The sequence below is a fragment of the Propithecus coquereli genome, unplaced genomic scaffold (genome assembly GCF_000956105.1).
Source record: "Propithecus coquereli isolate 6110/MARCELLA unplaced genomic scaffold, Pcoq_1.0 Scaffold536, whole genome shotgun sequence".
NCBI lineage: Eukaryota > Metazoa > Chordata > Mammalia > Primates > Indriidae > Propithecus > Propithecus coquereli.
This window is the reverse complement of record NW_012151241.1, coordinates 513,633-532,298: the sequence shown is the minus strand read 5'-3', so window position 1 is coordinate 532,298 and position 18,666 is coordinate 513,633. Positions and strand designations below refer to the sequence as shown.

Here is an 18,666-nt window from a genome sequence, read left to right as displayed (position 1 = left end):
ATAGAAATAAGTGCCGGCTTTGAGGAGTATGCTGTTTGCCCATGTCCCTGCCAGGCCTGGGCACAGCCCCCGCGCCCACACCCTGCTGCCTTGGGCTCCGTCCTCCCTGCAGGGCCCTGTTCCAAGGGATGAGAGCTCCCTCAGTACACTCTCTCAACCCTCCCACCCCAAAACCTGCCCTGGCCCCCTGGAGGGATTGGGCTCTGTGTACAAATGGTACCCAAGGAGGAGGGGCTCAGGAAGTGACATCGCTTGGCCCGCCCCCACCCTCCTTATTCCCTATAAAAAGCAAAATGGTGACTCAGAGAGGAGAGTTGGAAGCGGCCTGCCTCCTGCTCCCACTGTTAATTTTTAGACTTGGAATTAGGCAGAAGGCAAAGGAAACAGCAGCTCGAAATACGCGACTGACATGCTATTAAGCAGGCGGCAACGGCGGAGCCGCTCCCCCCCGACTCCCAGCAGCCTCTGAACGTGCAGAGCCAGTGCCTGCTGGCAGTCCCCAGCCCCTCGCCAGGCCTGGGCCCCCGCGCAGCCCCTGCCCGGGCCAGGCGTGGATGGTGCGGCCAGGGTCATGGCAGCTGGGGGCCGCCGCAGGCGCCCACTGCGCTACCAGTCCCTGGCAGCCCTCGTGGAGGACTCTCAGTGGCCTTTCTTGTTCCTTGTCTCAGACTTCAGCTACGGGGCAGACGACTACGACGGAGAGGGGAATGAGGAGCAGAAAGGGCCCCCGGAGGGCTCAGAGACCATGCCGTACATCGACGAGTCGCCCACCATGTCCCCCCAGCTCAGCGCCCGCAGCCAGGGCGGCGGGGATAGCATCTCCCCCACCCCACCCGAGGGGCTGGCACCTGGGGTAGGTACACCTGCTTTTTCTTCTGGGTTTGGGGAGGAGTACGAGGAAAGCATGGGCATCATGGGCCAGGCTGTGCTTGGACTGATACCGAAGGAATGGGACTGGGGACATTTGGACCTGGCTGTCCTTGGTACCCTCATTATGGCAACTGGTCCTGGACTCCTCTCCCCCACCTGCTTTGCCACCCTGCACCTGTCCCTCCTCTAGCAGCCGTCTGGTTCCCAGGCCTCCAGCCCCCTCACCTCCTCTCTCAGCTTCCCTTGCAGTCTCCTTCCTTGGCAGGATGGGGAGAGGGCTCTAGCAGGGACCAGTCTCTTCTCCCTGCACCCAGGCAGGGCAGTGGCTGCGTATGTGGCCTGTGGGCTGCAAACATCCAGATGCTGGCCCCAGTGAAGCCAAGGCTGGCCTTAATGCTCCCTGAGGGGTGGCACGAGCTGCTTCTGTGGCATTCCCTGAGGACAGAGGGCCCCCTCCAGCCCTACTCTGTTCACTCTAGGAGGGAGTAAACCTGATGCTGTCCACCTCTCTGCTGTTGACAGAGGCGAGAGCTCTGCTCCAAAGAGCAGCAGTGTAGAAGGAACATAAGTATGTGCTCTGAGACAGGCCAGGGATAGAAATGTGTGGCGGGTTTGCCATCCTTGTAATTGATGCTGTTCCTGGCGACAGGGACTGACTCTGGGCCCGGCTTGTGTGTGCACGTCTGAGACACATGAGCAAGCAAGACAGAGCTTCCTGAAGGTTGTTTTTCCTGTAGTTGGGGAGAAGAACCAAAGCCATTCCTCTTTGGCAGCGTGTATTTTGCAGGGGTGGGGGTGGGGCTCCGAGTGCCCAATCCTGCCTGGTCCAGGCTGGTCCTGCTGTGTTTTGTGGGGGGTCTCCTCTCTTCCCCCTAATGCCACCAGAGGAGCAGTCACTGAGATGCTGCGTGATGCTTTTTTCCCTCCTGCAGGGGCCTGGCACCCCCCACTGCAGCGGGAGGCTCCTAGACACTACCATTTTTGAGAACCCCCCGGCTCCTTCCCTCACCAGCTTCCTTGGCGACCCTCCACCCCTCTACAGAGCTCTCACCCCCTCTTCACACACTGGGGTGGCTGTTATAGCCTTTGGCAACCAGGGCCTTGGCAACCGCTTCCCACTTGGGGGAAGCCACATTGTTGCCATGGCAACAGAGGCTGAGGTAGCGCTTAGCTACTGCAGGCAGTGCACGTTTGGGGAGGGAAGATGGGGGCAGGTGGGAGGTGGGGGGGGTTGAGCAAAGGTGTTGGTTAGCCCCACAGTCCCCCACAGCCAACAGTCTGGGGTGTTGTTGCCCTGTGGTCCTAAGAAGGGGTGGCTGGTTAAAGACAGCCATCATGGACATGCAGGGGCAGGTTTTTTGCTACCAATGGAGGAAAGGGTATTCCAGGGCCTGAGTTGAGACCCACCAGGGGAAAGCAAGGAGAAAACTTGCTCCTCACCCCTGCCTTCAGGGCTCAGACCGCAGCAGGGCTGAGGCCCCCCGGGGAGCTCGGCTCTTACCCGCTGTGAACAGGGCAGGAAGATGCCCTGTGGATCTCATTGCAGGGCCAGGGTCTTTGCTGTTCCCTCTCCCCTCTCTGCCGTCCTTTTTGCTTCCTGTCTCTGTTTCCTTCCCTCGTCACACAACCACCTCGCTGGACCGTTTGTCCACTGAGTTTTAGATTCCCCGGTGAAAGGTACTGTTGGGTGCTTTCTCTCGAGAAGAGATCACAGCCTCAGTAGGGAGATGCCCTGCCTGGTGCTCTAGGGCTTTGTGGCCGTGACTTCACTAGTGGCTGCCTGCTTTGCTTGGTGGCTCATGATGGAATAACTCAGTTTGAGGACTTTGAAATCTAGACACTACAGGATGACAACCCACTAAAGTGCTTGGGGCCCCCAGATTGATTTTTACACCACTGGCTAGAAGCCTCGTGAGATAGAGGTAGGGAGCATTTATCCAACCTGCGGATCTGAGATTCCAGCTCACTGCACCCCCTGTATTTCTGCTCTTCCCACTGTGTCACTGGCCCCACCTAGTGGACTCTGCTAGTATTGCTGTTTCCACGGGGGTGCCTGGAAGGAGGTGACACCTCTTCCCAAGTATTTGGGGATGTTTGGGTTAAAAATAATAATAAAAGGCCAAGATTTCTGCTGCTTGGCTGTGATTATTTGGCCAGGCAGGTCCCCTCCCCTGCCAGGCTTCCTGTTGAGGCCTTGGGAACAGAGGGAACTTTTGGATCAAATTAGACAATTGTTCTAGATATTCAGATATCTGGCCTCTGGCACAGTCTGATAGCTGAGCCTTCCACACCCAAATAAGCAGCCAACTTGTGCCTGGAAGCCCAAGATTTGGTCTTTGTATTAGTCAGGGTTCTCCAGAGAAACAGAACCAATAGGGTGTGTGTTTGTATTTTGTGTGTGTGTGTGTGTGTGTGTGTGTGTGTTTGTGTATAAAGAGATTTATTAGAGGTAATTAACTCAGGCTGGTGGAGGCTGAGAAGTCCCAATCCCTGTAGTCAATTGCTAAAGACCCAGGAGAGCCGACATGTAGTTCCAATCCAAGGCCGAAGGCCTGAGAACTAGGAGAGCCAATGGTATAAATTCTAGCCCCAAAGCCAGTAGTCTTGAGGCCCAAGAAGAGCCAATGTTCAGTCTAAGTCCAAAGACCAGTGTCCCAGTTCAAGTGGTCAGGCAAGAGGAGTTCCCTCTTGCTGCGCCTTTCTGTTCTATTCAGGTCTTCCATGGATTCGAGGCCCACACACACTGGGGAGGCACTTTACTCAGTCTACTGATTCAAATGTTAATCTCATCCAAAAAACGCCCTCACAGACACGCCCAGATTAATGTTTGGACAAACGTCTGGGCACCCCGTGGTCCGGTCAAGTTGACATATAAAATGAACCATCACAGTCTTGCTCTCTCAGCAGCCCAGAGAATGGAAAGAATGTAAGCTCTGGATAGATGAAAATCTACTACTCCCTAGCTATAAGACTTTGGATGGGTACCCTAATACAGCCGAGCCTCAGTTTCCTTGTCTCTAAATAGTGCTCACTCACTCCCCTGAAGGGCAGCTGGGAGGATGGAGCAGGATAGCTCGGGTGAGGCCGGCAGTGCCAGGCCCGGCTCACCATTGTACTCAGTCCTTGGTGACCGGGGCCCGCAAGACTTTTCTCATCGGCTTTTGAAGGGGTGGGAGACAAGAGCCTTGCAAGGACCCCGTCTAATAAATATTTGCTGGACAATGACTGAGTCTGCTTTTGCAGCCAGCCTCCTTTCTGGGGTTGGATCAGTCTTGGCAAGTGTGGTGGCCCCAGATGAAGTCCAGTGTCTGTGGTATTGGCAGGACACACACTCCTCACTCCCTCACACGCCCCTCTACAGCCTCGGTCTGCTGCTGTCATCTCAGTGTATGCCCCCGAGATGTGCAGCCCACAGAGGTATCGGGTGAAACCTGAAGCCCTGCCCCACAGACCCTCCTCAAGCCCAGTCTGAGCAGGGCACCCTGGCAGGGCCAGGGCCATCGATCACTGGTAGCCGAGTTCAGCTGACAGTGCCTGGCTTCGCCCTGAGAAGGAGGGCAGGGAGTCTCAATCTCAGCTCACAAGTGGGGGCGTAGGTTTCTCAGCCAGGACAGTGGTCTCACAGAAAAATCTCGCTCCCCACGGACCATAGACTCTTCCATCTCCCCTCTCAGGAAGCTCAGTGAAGAGGGGCCGCAAGGCAGAGAGGAGATCTGGGTTTTGTCCCGGCTCTACCGCTTTCTAACTGTGTGACCTGAGGGATGGCATGCACCCTCTCTGAGCTCGTTTGTTCATCTGTAAAGTAAAGACACTGAGAATTTCCTCTCTCTTGACCTCACACAGCTGTCATGAGGCTTCTGTGACATGTGTTAGACAGAACGTTTTGCAATTGTAAAGTCTGTGCATGGGTCAGACTCCAGCTGGCAGGAGAATACAAAGATAAGGGTGGAAGTGGATTGAAATGATCACCTTTGTCCCTCTCATCTTCCTTGCCTTCTCCTCCTCCTCATCACAGCTACTTAGAGAGACTTTGCTGAGCCTTCTGTCTATGTTGTCTCACTGAAGGCCCATGACAACCCTATGGGATAGATCCTATAACCATCTTCATTTTACAGTTGAGGAAATTGAGGCTCAGAAAGGTGACATAATTTGCTCCCAAGACCATGCAGCCGGGGAGCCAGAGCTGTATTTGAACTCGGGTCTTTCTGATGCCAGAGGCCATGTGGTGCTCCCAGGTCCTGCTCAGACACCTGTTCCCTGTGAAGCTTTTGCAGCCCATGGCTGATCTTTCACCATCTGGGAGGTGAGCACAGTTATTTGGGGGGCACATCTGCCCTGTGAGATTTGAAGCCCCAACTCTGATCAGCTCTGTGGCCTCCAGCAGGGGCTCCCAGGCACCCAGGGGTTCTCAACTGGTGTTTGTAGACCTGAACCAAGTAGTTCTGGGATGGCCAGTCGGGAGGAAGGGAGGGCAGGTGCTGTCTCAGCAGATAAAGCTGGCAAGAGTTGCTGCCCCTCTTCCCTTTCTTGGTCCCTTGTGGAGGCTTGGGGCTTGGGATTTGAGGTTGCAAAGCTGAGAGTTTGCTTCTAGGTGGGCGAGGAGGCCACGTGGGGAGCCGGGAGCTTCTGAGGCTGCATCCTGCTCCACTCTCTTGAGACCGTGTTCGAGGCCTGGGTGGGCTGCGTCATGGGTGCCCATGGTACAGTCAGAGATGTGCTCTCCTCACGTTGCCACCCCCCTCGACTTGGCAGCCAGCTTCCTCATTTCTCCCTTCTGTGGATCTTTGGTCCCTGCTGCAAAGAGAACACTAACTGGATCCTCCTATGTACCAGGTGCTATGCTAGGAGCCCAGGGGCTTCATTGCCACCTAACTCCTCCAGCCACTGGGGGAGCCCGCCTCCCGTTTGGTAGATGAAGACACTAAGGCTCAGGGTGGCCTCTTGGCTTGTCCAGGCTGGGAAGGAGGTAAGTAGGAAGTAGGTAGCCACAGTGCCTTGGTTGTGACCCTCAGTCCCCTTTGTTGCTGGCTCTTCCTATTCTCTCTGGCCCATCCTTGGTTCACACCTGTCTGGGATCTTGCTCACTGCCCCCATGCTGTTTTCCCCGATTAACCACACCTGGCTGGCCCGGCTCATCCCTGTAGCTCTCACCTCTCCCTGCTAGTGTGCTGGGGTCATAGTTCATTGATGTGTTTCACATCTGCCAATAAGGCTACTCACAAAGTAACATTATTCGTTAAAGGTCAGCTGATCTCCTGCAGGTCACAGACACTGTACATAGGAGGGTCCAGACCTATTCTCTGCCCCCTGGATCCCTGGAATCTGTGGGGAGGAAAGGAGAGAGACGGAAGGTGACCGGCCCAAATAAGCAAGTGCTATGAAAGTCATTAAGAGTGTCCTCACAGGTATTCGGCCACACAGAGGTGAGCCATCTGAGGGCGGGGCTGGACTTTGTGCTGTCCCTGGGTGCAGACTGGCGACAGAGAACTAACCAGCAGGCTCTTGTCCCACAGACGTTATTTTCTGTCATTGTCGCCTCGTTTCTCCACTAGTAGGTGCTAGTGAGCCCAGAGCATTTTTCTTTCACATGAAGGATGCTCTTGGAAAGACCAGAAACACATTCATAGCACTAACTCAATGCCAGGCACTGTTGGGATGCTTTATAAACATCAGTTCATTTAGTCCTCGCCACAGACTTGCGAGGTCAGCACCATTATTGCCCCATTTTACAGATATGGAAACTAAGGTGCAGAGAGGTTGCATAAACCGCCTAAGATCCCGCAGCTAGTAAGTGGTGGGGTACTCGTAACCACTGCCCTCCACCACCTCTCACAGCATGAGCCTTCACGTCCTTGTTTTACCTTTTTCTGGCTGTGTGACTTTGGGAAACCTGTTGAGCCTCAGTCCCTTCAACTACAGATGGGCATCAATACGTCCTACCTGGAAGGATTGCTTCGAGGACGAAGGGGTGTAAACAACTGAACGTGCGTGGCGCTGCACCACGCAAACAACCTGCTCCCGAGGTGATAGTTGCATTTGAGTCTCTTAGGATGTGAACCCCAGTTCTTTCGTGGGCCCCTTGCTCTGGCTACTCTTGGGCCTCCCCTTCCTCGCACTAGTCCTGGCCGGGGTGGCTCAGCTCCCAGCAGCATCCCTGCCTGGTGAAGGCCCCTCTGGAGGGCACCCCCATGGGGAATTCAGGGGGAAGAGAGAGGTACAAAGAAGAGAGCCCAGAGGCTGGGAAAGAGCTTTAGACTTGATCTGGGCCATTTCCCTCTCTGCCACCTCCTGTCCCTCCCTCCCCCCTCCCACTCCCCACTGTGGGTGAGTCCCCTGAAAGCCCTGGGCCCACCTTGCTGGACACTGTCCCACCACCTGAGGTTTGTGGGCTTGGAAAGAAGGGAATGCCGGGAAACACAGCTAAACTGGTGCTCGGCCCACTGTATCCCGCACTGGTAAGTGCTCACCCCGCCTCCCTCCTGAGAGCCAGCTCTGGCTCCGGAGTATGTTCAGAGCAGGCTTTGTGCAAAACGGCAGGTATTTCTTTGTTGTGGGGAGTTGTCCTGCGCATTGCAGATGTTCAGCAGTATCCCTGGCCCACACCCACTAGTGTCAGTAGCACCCCCAAGTCGTGACCACGAAAAATGTTTCCAGACATTGCCAAATGTCTCCTGGGGAGCACATTGCCCCTGGTTGAGAACTACTGGTCTGGAAGGAGGTTAGAAAGGTAAGAGTCTAGAACAGCAGTTCAAAGGGGTGGGGAGGTCCCCCAGGAGACATTTGGCATTTACTAAGTGGGAAAAAGTAGGTGCTCAGAAAATACTTAGTGAGTGGAAATGCCTGGAAGGCTTACAGGTCTCCCAGGGAAGATAAGTCAAGGTGTTCAGGTTGGGTGGATGATTCTTCAGGAACCAGTCACATGATGGAGGATCCCAAGGCTAAGGGGAACCAACAGCAAAGGATGGATTGGGCACTGGGTTCATCGGGCAAGGTAGGAGGCGAGCCTGGGAGTGGGCCAGGGCTCCTCCTCTGACCCCCAACACACACCTGCCAAAGAAGAAGAGAACAGCTGGTGCCAGATGAAGGTTTAACATGCGCCAGGCACTGCCCTACATGTACTAGTCCTTACAGCCACCCTAGAGTTGGTGCTACAGTTATCCCCATTTTAAAGACAAGGAAACTGAGGCACAGGGACTTTAAATGACTTGCCCAGGTCACACAGCTGGCAGAAGGCAGAGGATTCAAATCCAGAATCCAGGGGAGTTTTGTTTTTGTTTATTTGTTTTTCTGTGTAAGCAGTGTCACATAGTGGCTCATACCTAACATTTGCTTTATGGAGTTGAACTCTATATTTTTGGAGTAACTTCTACTATCACAGAGAAAGGGAAGGCAGAGGGAAGAGTAAAGTTATTGGGAAGGTGATGAATCCGGTTCCATCTGCAGCTATAGCAGCTCTGCCTGCCCTGGCACTGGCCCCTTGGAGTCATTTCTCATTGGCCCAAGATCTACTGAGCTCCATCAAGGAGCTGGGGCTTGAGCTTCTGCCGAGAAAGTTGAGAGTGCCAGGGATAAGCAGAGTGGATGGAGAAGATGCTTCCAGTGGAGGAACTGCACCTAGCAAAGGCCTGGAGGTGCGAATGTGCCCAGCCCTTGCAGAGGTTATCAACAGTGTGATCGGTTGAGTCATCAGCCAGGGCCACACTGCTCTTGTTTGGGCTGACTTAGTGGCTTCCTGTGGGCACAGAGTGAGCAGTGTTTCAGAAAGAGTAATCTGATGTCAGTGGGAGGGACGCATTAAGGAATGATCACGTCACTCCCTGCTTAAAACCCTTCAGTACCATCCCTTTGCCTGGTTGGTAAAATCCAAAGCCTTACCGTAGGTGTCAGGGCCCTGCCTGACCTGACCATTGACTCCTGCCTACGTCTGCAGCCTCGTGGCCAGCTCCCTATTGGAATGTGAGCTCCAGAAGAGAGAGATTTTGTTGGTTTTATAACAAAATTTTTGCTCATTGCAGTCCCTAGTGCCTAGAACTGTGCCTGGGATGCAGTAGCTGCTCAGTAAATATTGGTCGAATGAATGCACGAACACTCGCTGCCCTCCAGCCAGACCATGTTCATTTCATTATGCCTCACGCAGTCTCTTCCCTGTTGATCTCCCAGCCCCACTGTCATGGCTAACCTGTTCATGTTCAGGTGTGAGTTTTAATGTCACCCCCTCCAGAGAGGCTCCTGTGACTCTGCCTTTGTTGCTTGTGCCCTCAGAGCTCAGTCTGTGTTCCCAATCATAGCACTTACCACACCTCTTTTTCTAACTTATTTTCCCCTATTACATCATTAAAAATTCTAATTTTGCAGAAATACATAATGTAGAAAGTGAAAGTCCCTCAACTTGCATCCTACAGAGAGAACTTCTGCTAACGGTTGTATGACTCTCCTTATTTCTTCCATGTATAAACTACACACATATATTTTTAAATGGGATCATATTATTGGTACTGTTATGTAGTTTGCTCTTATTTTTTTTTTTTTTTTTTGAGACAGGGTCTTGCTCTGTCTTCCAGGCCAGAATGCAATGGTATCATCATAGCTCACTGCAACCTCAAACTCCTGGGCTTGAGCACACCTCCTGCCTCAGCCTCCCAAGTAGCTGGGATTACAGGCACACACCACCATGCCTGGCTAATTTTTCTATTTTTAGTAGAGACAGGGTCTCACTCTTGGTCAGACTGATTTCAAACTCCTGGCCTCAAGTGATCCTCCCACCTCGGCCTCCCAGAGTGCTAGGATTACAGGCGTGAGTCACCGTGCCTGGCCTGCTCTTGTTTTACTTTATAAGTCTTAGGCATCTTGCATACCAGTGATTAAAGATCCACCACATTCCTCTTCATGACTGTATACAGTATTTCCTTGTATAGATGTACCATAAACCATTTAACCTATCCCTTGGATAGACATTTGGACTGTTTCCAGTCTTTCACTGGTATAAATATCACTGCAGTGAACATCTTTGTACATACATCTTTATGCTCTTGTGTAAATGTTTTTTCAGAGACTTTCCCTAGAGTGGAATTGCTGAGTCAGAGGGTGTGAACATTTAAAATAACAATAGGTATTTCCACGTTATCCTTTCTAGAAGAGTTGTACCTCAACTGCATAGTTCTAAGATTGTGCCCTTCCCCTGGCACGGCCCTTCCCTTGGCACTGCCCTGGGAGTTAATCACAGTGGCCAGTCTGCCCCTGAGAGCATCAGCTCCATGAAGGTAGGCATCCTGTCCCCTGTTTGTGGCTGCATTCTGAATGCTGTCACAGTGCCTGATGCATTTTAGGCAATTGATCAATACTTGCTGATCGAGTGGGTAAGGGAATGAGGGGATGGAGGATGAGGGTAGGAGAAAGCCATCTGTGGGAAGTAACCCACTGGAGACTTTGAGATGTGGACTTGGCGGGTGCCAGAAATCTCAGTGGGCGCCCATCCATTGCCCATGGGGGAGTTCATGCCCTTCAGACTCCCCACTGCTGTTCATGGCCACTTCTCCCAGTTCATCTCCTGCCCCTTTTCTCTTCTGTCCTCTAGCCTTTTCCTTTTAGGCCTTCTTCCCTTTGCCTGGAAACCCTCCCTCGTTTCCAGATGCTGCTCGGAAGCCACTCTCCTCTGAAGCTTTGCCTCTCAGGCAGGGTTAGTGCCTTTGTCCTTTGTTCCCACTGTGGCTGATAAATGAGGACGCTGCCTCGTTTGTTCGTACGTCCTTCACCCCTAGCAGATCAAGAGCGTGCTAACGTCAAGGGCCCTGTCTCACAGATCTGCGTGTCTGTCATGCCAGGCCTTCTCTGGGTATGCACGAGCGAATGAATGAACAGATAGATGGACAGGCAAGCTCAGGAGTCAAAGTGGAATATTCTTGTGGCTGTGTGGGTGTCGGATGCTGCAAAACCTTGGTTGGGGTGGTGGCTTTGGAGAAGGAAAAGAAGGAAGAACCGAAGGCCTTAGTAAAAGGGATGTGGGGCCTGAGGGAAGGAAGAGTCACAAGATGGTGGCCCCACTAACAGAAGCGGAGAAGGCAGAAGGGGAAGCTGATTTAGGGAAGAGGAAGGGTCGTTGGGTCTAGGTGTGTGGCATCGAGGGGCTGTTGTTGGGACTTCCAAGTGAGGAGATCCAGCAGACGGTGCAGGTGTCAGACCTAGAGCCCAGCAAAACACCTGGAGATGGTGACAGGGTGCCATTGGCCGTGAAGTGAGGAGGGATGTGTTCTCCAGGGGTAGAGAACAGAGGGCCGAGGGCTGGGCCCAGTGGGTGACTCCCACGTCTACAGGAGGCAGGAGAAAGAAGGGCCGGCCTACACCCAAGAGTTGTCAGAAGTAGCACTTGCATGGTCATGGGGGCTGAGGGCTTTGAGGAAGTCCGGACTGCCAGGGGGTGGGAGGAGGAGGCCTCTGGCTTTGGACTAAGGCAATCTGGGGGGCCTTTTGGAGCAGGCCGAAGCAGGCAATGTGGAGGACACAGGGAGGAAGCTCAGGTCCAGGGCTGGCTCGGGGCATTTGTAAGGGAAAAGGGGGACACCATGGGACTTGTGAGTCACTTCCCCTCCAGGGGGACGACTGAGGGCCTGAGTGGAGTCTGTGTCCGACGGAGGGGGCATTCAAGTTACTCACTGGAATTTCCAGCCAACTGGGGTGGGGTGGGGTAGAAATGCCTTGGGTGTTCGGGGAGCAGCTTCTGTGAGGTTCAGGGTTTTAGGGAAGAAGTGGGTGTCGATCTCACCGTACTGGGTAAGGGTGAGGGAGATATTCCAGGAGACTTCTAAGGGCACCTCATGTTCTCCTGGGTGGGGGAAGGGACACAAGAGGGACCCTTGGGGTTTTAGGCCCTTCCTCCATGCCGCCTGCTTGTCTGACCCCTGTGGGCAGCCCAGCCACGCACTTGGAGCCACAGGGCGGGAGACAGAAGAACCTGTGGCACAGGGCCCTGAGCTGGCACACTTGTGCCCTGGGGAATGCTAGGCCCGGTTGTTCCCAAGCCCTGGGAACAGCCTCACCCGCCCAAACCAAATGAGGAATTGTGGCTGAAAAGGCCCTTCAGATGTGCCTGGGCTATTTATAACCCAGTGAGGGCAGGGACAGGGGAAAACCAGGGACTGGAGTGGGGAGACAGGGGTGTGCCTCTGCTGAACCCTGCTGGGACCAAAGACTGTTAGCCCTGGGGCCCCAGAGAGCCCGCCCCAAATCCCCTGGTCTGTGTTTCAGCTTTGGTAGCAGGTCTTGAGTTAGGGCAGGTTCTCGGCTGCTAATGGAATGGCAGGAGCTTCCACAGAATTTTGCGGGGAGTAGGGATAAGAAACCATATCCCTTCTTTTCCTTGTCCTCCTCTCTCCTCCTCAGTCCTCCACCCAGCTTGGAGGCTCAGCAAAAAGCCCTGTTCTCAGCCGAGGTGCCCAATGGAGCAGAGAGGAGATGGCACCATGTGGGCCCAGGATGGTACACAGTTGACCCTCCTTTGGAAACAGTTTTGACAGTTTGACTCTTTAGCCTGTGGCCATACAGTTGTCATCTGACAGGAGATGTCATATATGCGTGGGAGGCTGGTGCTAGACACAGGAGGCATTGATAGACAGCCTCGGACACTGCATCACCTGGTTGGTGGCACTTACTATACAGGTTTACAAAGAGAAGTAGTGGGTTGGTAGTGTGTGAAGCTGACTTTGATTCCAAGATGCCAGGTCCAGTAAGAAGGTGGGACAGAGGGGACATTCAGGGAACTTCCACCACACACACACACACACACACACACACACACACACACACACTCCCCTCCTAACCTTCCCAAAGAAACAACCAGCTGCAAGAAGAAAGGCAGTCCCCTGGTCTGTGGGCCTAACTCAGGGCACAGATATGGTTCATTTAGACTGCACTTTTTAAAAAATGTAAGTGATTTGCCATCCTTTTAAAATCAGGAGATCTCAGGTAAGAATCCAGATTCCAGCTTCTCTTAAACAATCAGAGATCAGGCAACATCCAGCCTGCATTGCCTTGGTAGCCGTCAGCTGGAGCTGAGTGGTGGTGTCTTCAGCTCACCCAGTCCCTCCCTACCTGGCTGACTTTACTGGTTTACAGCACCTGCAGCCTCATGGGTGTGTAACCTTTGCAAACTTTGCCCTGGATGTTGTGTTGTGAAAGAGCTTTCTTTGCCCCTAGGTGCTGCCCTTAGACTCCTCCCCCATGAAAGTAGGGGTATGTGCATCTCAGGAGTCAGGTCTAGGGAGCAAGAACGTGAGCTTCACTCCGGGGTGAATTTAGATTCTGTAACCGTGGAAGAAGCCCAGGGAAGCAGGCTTAGATCAGGCAGGACTGGCGATGGTACCTGTCCTGGATCATGTGTTCCCTCACCTTGTGGGGCTGGCTCTCTTGAGGGGAAACTGCTCCGGGGGGGTGGTACTGCTAGTCTCAGCAGCATCTGGAAGTGGGGATGTTGCTCCTCTGGCCGTGGTGCCCGCCGCACGTGCTCGGGCCCCTGGCTGGCACTGTGCGCCTGTTGCGGCGAGGCAGGGCCGGCCTCTCTTTTTTGTTCACTCAGCCGTGTTGGGGATGGCAGCTGTGGTTTCTCACCAGGCCTGGGCCGCCCATCCGCAGAAGTGTTGGAGCCTGAGGCCGAGGTGCGAAGGGGGCTCCGGCTGGTGAGGCTTTCCACGGAGCCTCTGGGGGCGGCTGCGCGGGGAAGCTGCTCTGCTGCCCCCCTGCCCGCTCGCAGCTCGCGGCGAGGAGTTGTAAATAAAGCCTGTCTCTGGGAAGCAGACCTCCCCCTACGCCCGCCCGGCCCGTCTGCGGCCTCCTCCCTCCCTCCTCCGCCAGCCGCTTGCCCGGTGACCACAGAGAGGGAACGAGCGGCTCCACCTCGCAAGTCAAGACGTGCATTTCCTGTGTATTAAGAGCAGCAAACGCGAACCTCGGAGTCCAGAAAGGGCGGGCTCTGTGGGCCCGGGGACGCGGCTGTGGGGCGCCCGGACCGAGCCCGGGGAAAGGGCGGCCGGGGCGAGCGGAGCGGGGGACGGGGCGGCGGCCGCGGGGCCCCGCCTGCGCCCGGCCGACCCGCGCGCACCCGGGAGGGCCGCGGAGGGCGCTGGCTGCGGCGCCGGCCGCGCGTTCGCCTCGGTGACATCCCTGCGACGGCGGCGGCGGCGGCGGCGGCGGCCGAGCTCCCCGCAAGAGGCGGCCGGCCGGCCGGCAGGGGCTGCCCGGAGGCCTCGCTTCCCCTTTCTCGGGGTGGGGACGCGGGAGGCGGGACCGCGGCCCGCGCGCAGGAGGGCTGGAAAGCGGCAGCAGGAAAAGGTTCATAATGGAGCCTTTCATCGGGAGCCCGTGGCCAGGTGCCAGGACAGACTCCGGGGAGGCCAGCATGCTGGTGTAGGCCTGCCCTGCGCGCTCTTCCCCTCCCCGCCTGCCTGCCTGCCTGCCTCCTGGGCGGCGCGGCGGCGGCGGCGGCGGCTGCTGCGTGGACCCTGCTTCCTGTTTGCCCTCCGCGGGCTCCGGCTGCCATGGAAGAGGAAGAGGAGGCAATAGGCTTTTTGGACAAGGTTCTGGAGGATGAAGATGTGTTTCTCCTGGAGGAGTGTGAGCTGGGAACCCCGACCAGCCCCGGCTCAGGGTCCCCCTTCTTGGTGGCTGTGAAGGTGGGAACCGTGACACGCCCTGGATGCTTGTCGGGGAGGGGGCAGGGCTGGCAGCGCTCACTGCCGAAGCAGTGTGCGGGCAGAAATGGCTGATTCGTGCACAAACCTCATGGGCGAGGGGGAGCCCCGCACTCAGCCGGCGGGGCTGGCGTGTGCCTGCGAGGGGATGCTAGGGGCTGTGCCCACCGGCAGCTGTTCGTGGGGGAGAGGAGCAGTGCCTGCCTCTCCTGGACCAGTTGTCCTCAGGGGGAGTGGCTGCTGGCCTTCCCCAGGTCAGCTGTGCTGAGGGCTTTCTCTGACAGTGACATGAGTCACCTGGTGGGCATGTCAGTGGGGTGAGCCTGCTGTCCTCAGAGGAGCTGGCTGACTTGAAACCGGTGGCCAGTAATTCATTGTTGCCATGGCATCCGTAGGATAAGGACACTCATGAAGTAGGGGCCAAAGGAGCCACCTTCGTCCTAGTTGAGGACACTGGGGACTTGGTGTATTGGGGCTGAGGCAAAAGAACATTAGGAAAGGTCAAGAGCCAGGGGTCACTGAGCTTCCTTGAAGGGATAGAATTGGATCAGCTGAAGGGAGGGGAGGTGACAACTGGCTTTGAGGCAGGAGCCAGGTGGGCAGCCAAGGTGGGAATAGGCAGGAAGCATCTGCTAGACCCACTGTGGGGCGACGCGCATTCTCTGCAGCAATTCTGTCCTGTCGGAGAGGTTGCCTCAAGGTAGAACAGGAGGGGAGTGGATGCATTAATGCCCTTGCCTTCTCTCTGCCCCCTCCCCAGGGGCAAGGCTCCCCCCTTGGAACCACGCCAGCTCTGAGTCTAGCATGGCACACCACACAGTTCTTCCTTTCTCTCTCTTGGGCCCACCTCTAAGGGCTTTAATCTCAGCCTTTTGCTCAGCCCCTCTCTGTCCTGTGGCTAGAAAGGAGGGCCAGTGAGAACAGATGGATGACAGGGAGTTTGCAGATTGCCAAGCCAGGCTGCCCAACAGAGAGTGCCCATGTGTGGGCCCTAGAGGGTGTGGCACACAGCATTGCTGGGGACAGGAGGCTGTCCCTGAGCCTCTCTGGCCCTCTCCTTTCCTCGTGGAAGATGGGGATCACAGCCCTGCCCCGCCCACACTACAGTGTGGCTCTGAGGAGGAGCTAGTGGCGGTAAAAATAGACTGCAGACCCATGGTAGATGGCTGACGTGCGGAGTCTGGGTGGAGCGGTTGCTGCAGGCCTGGGTGGGGAGTGGAGAGTCACCGTAGCAGGAGGCTGACAGTGGCTGGCCCCCGGCCCTCCACCCCTTGTTCTCCGATTTGGTGCCGGCTTGGAGCACTGGGGGTAAGTCACATCTCTCAGTGGGCCCACGAAGGCCTCTGCACTTAGGTCTGACCAGCCTCCCCACCAGGAACAGGATGGGAAAAGTCTGCTCATGAGCCCTGAGCGCCGGCTGGGAGCTTAGCAGTGGGTGGGATAGGTGGGATGTGGGGTTCCTAATGGGCCTTCTCTGAGAAGCCCTCCCCAGCACAGATGTGGCCCCCTCTATAGGCTGCCTCATGGGCCCACCATGTCTCTGGACTCTGGCTTATACCTCAGTCTTAGCTCACATTTCATTCTGCTTGGAACTCTAGACATCTGCCTTCTCAATTATGTCCTATTCTCCTCGAGGGCAAGGGCCATGTTGTATTCATTGCTAAACACTGCACAGTGCTTGGTGTGTGGCTGGTGCCAGTGAGAATTTGCAGAATGAGTGAGGCCCACTGGGGCCCGTGAAGGTTGTACCAAGTCCTTGGCCTTGTTCCATGTCAGAGGTGCTCTAAGGAGGTGGCACATGGATGCCAGAGGGCCTGGACACGTATTACACATAAAAATGCCACTCCTCTCAGGTCCCCATGAGCACCTGGATGAAGTCTTACCCTCTGCTTTGCTGTCACAGTGTTCCTGAACTTGTCTCCAGCATGGGGGAAGGGGACCTTGCCTAAGTGTTAGGGGAATCCAAGCTCCCTGTCTCTTCCTAGAACAGCCTTCTGTACCAGGCTTGGCCTCGGGGAGAGAAGACAAGCAAAGTGGCTGCAGAGAGGTGGGAATGATTGATTCATCATTAACAAACCTGTCAGGTGTGTTCTATTCAAAGCACCCTGCCTGGCACTGTAGAGAAGACGAAATGAACGAGGTATGGTTCTTCCTCACAAGGAGTTCAGAGCAAGGGGGCGAGTATGCAGGCAATAGGAATATAGTGCGGAAGTAGCCAGGGCCGTGCAAAAAGTTCTGATAAAAGGGTACCAAATTCAGAGGAGGAGAGACCACTTCTAGTTGAGTGAGGGATAGGCAGGGTGTGTGAGTACACACGTGCACGGCCAAGGGGCATTTCTGGACGGTGCACTCTTGTCCTGGGCTGCCAGTGGTCTTGGCACACTCCTTGGCCGCTGGTAGGAATCCAAGGCAATTCTCTCTTTCCTATTACTTTACTTCAGGGGCACTTACCTTAAATATTAATAATAGTTGTGTTCTGAGCATATGCCCAAATGCCAGTCCTATAAATCAATCCCATTTTTAGTGTAATTTCCAAGATACTTTATCTTCCTGGGGGATAGAGGTGAAGTTGGTAGTGGTTTTGTCCAGAGCTATAGCTGGAGTTTACTGCATCTCTAAATCCTGACTTCCTTTGAGGAATTAATGATCTACAAATTAATATTGAGAATACTGACAGCAGCATCACCTCCCATCTGTAAAACGGTATACGCTTTCCAAAAAATCCTTCATACAGTTCTATTTAAAAGTATGCAGGGCTGATGGGGGCCTTGTAGCAGCTGCTATTTAAAGGAACTCATTTGTCAGGAATAAAAACCCTCTTGTAATGCAGATTAACCTTTCAGGTGTGATTCTGTGCCAATTTTTAATGGATTGTCTGAAACTTCTGTATTTCTGGGTCACCTGCCCAGGTCTCCTCTGCCTCCTCCAGATGGAGCGATGGCCATGCTTGTGTCCCCCATTTGGGTGTTTTCCAAAGTGTGGGACACATACGTGGTGATTTAAGAGATGATTTTAGGTGGCACCTGGATATTTATTTTGCACTTTAATAGTTAAGTATATATTTTAATGTACATTGGAAAAAATATGACTTGCACATCTTTCCTATGATTACAAATATAACGCTTAGGATAAGACTGTGCTTTTTTAAAAAGTCAATTGTAAAGAACAAAATTAAGTAGATAATATTAGTAGTATACGAGTATGGCAAAATTGTAAAGGTAGGATATGAATAACTGAAGTTTCAAAACACAGCCAGGACCCCACAGGGCCTGCCTAAAACTTTAGACAGCAGCAGGGAGCCTGGAACACGGGGATCCACCCTTCAGGAGAATGGGGCAGCTGGAATTTGGTCCCCCGGCAGTTGCTCCTATCCTTGCTGCCATAAATTCTGCTGAGGCAATAGCTGATAGAGACCTCCCAGTGCCTCGTGCTAGGAGGAGGAGAAAGTCTCTGGATGTCCCTGCACTGCTTCAGCTTGGGAGAGGCTGATCCTTGGCGCGGATGTAAGCCCTCAGCCACTGGCACAACCCCCAGGCCCTGGGGCCTCTACTCTGAGCAGATCCTGCTGGGTGCTCCTTGCAAACCAGTGTGGCCCATGAGCCAAATTCTGTTGTTTTCGAGGAGTCTCAGTCCCTTGCTGCTTGTCCTATAGCTTTGAATCGCAGCCAAAGAGCCGGCCCTGCCTGTTGTCTTGGAGGAGATCAAGCCAGAAAGCCAGTCCTCACTGCTTGCTGTCTTGGAGGAGATCAAGGCTCCTGGAGAGATTTTGTCTTGGCTTGGCCTAGAACCAAATCTTTAGAGGCTTTATTTAGCCTCTAAACTCTCTGAAAGACCTAGCCGGAGCTGGCCAAGCCTTATCTGTAGATACTGCCCCTACCAGAGTGACCTGACATCTTTGATTTGGCAGCTTCAAGCTGAAAAACTTTCAGCCTAGCGGATTGGTAAAATGCCAAGGATGAATGAACGAGCCCCGCAGGGGCTGAGTTCTGCCTGTGGAGGCAGTAGGGACAGGCAGCTTCCCTGTGCTGGAGGCTGGCGGGCAGCGTGGCAGAGGCTGTGAGGCCCCGAACTCTGTGAAGAAGTAATGCAGGGATTCTGGGTGGGAGAGCTCAGGGGC

At 54.5% G+C, this 18,666-nt stretch overlaps 1 protein-coding gene across 2 annotated transcripts in view; it reads left to right on the top strand.

Annotated features, from left to right (window-relative positions):
* The first annotated feature begins 281 nt into the window (after window positions 1-281).
* ABR (active BCR-related) overlaps window positions 282-18,666 on the top strand; it is a 93,114-nt gene continuing 74,729 nt past the window's right edge. The window contains exon 1 of one of the 2 annotated variants that reach the window (XM_012657312.1): window positions 282-853. In XM_012657312.1, coding sequence (XP_012512766.1) covers window positions 572-853 — 282 coding nt within the window. In that variant the 5' untranslated portion in view covers window positions 282-571. Of the gene's footprint in view, window positions 854-14,370; window positions 14,532-18,666 lie in introns of those variants that run through there. The other variant, XM_012657314.1, reaches the window with a different exon arrangement.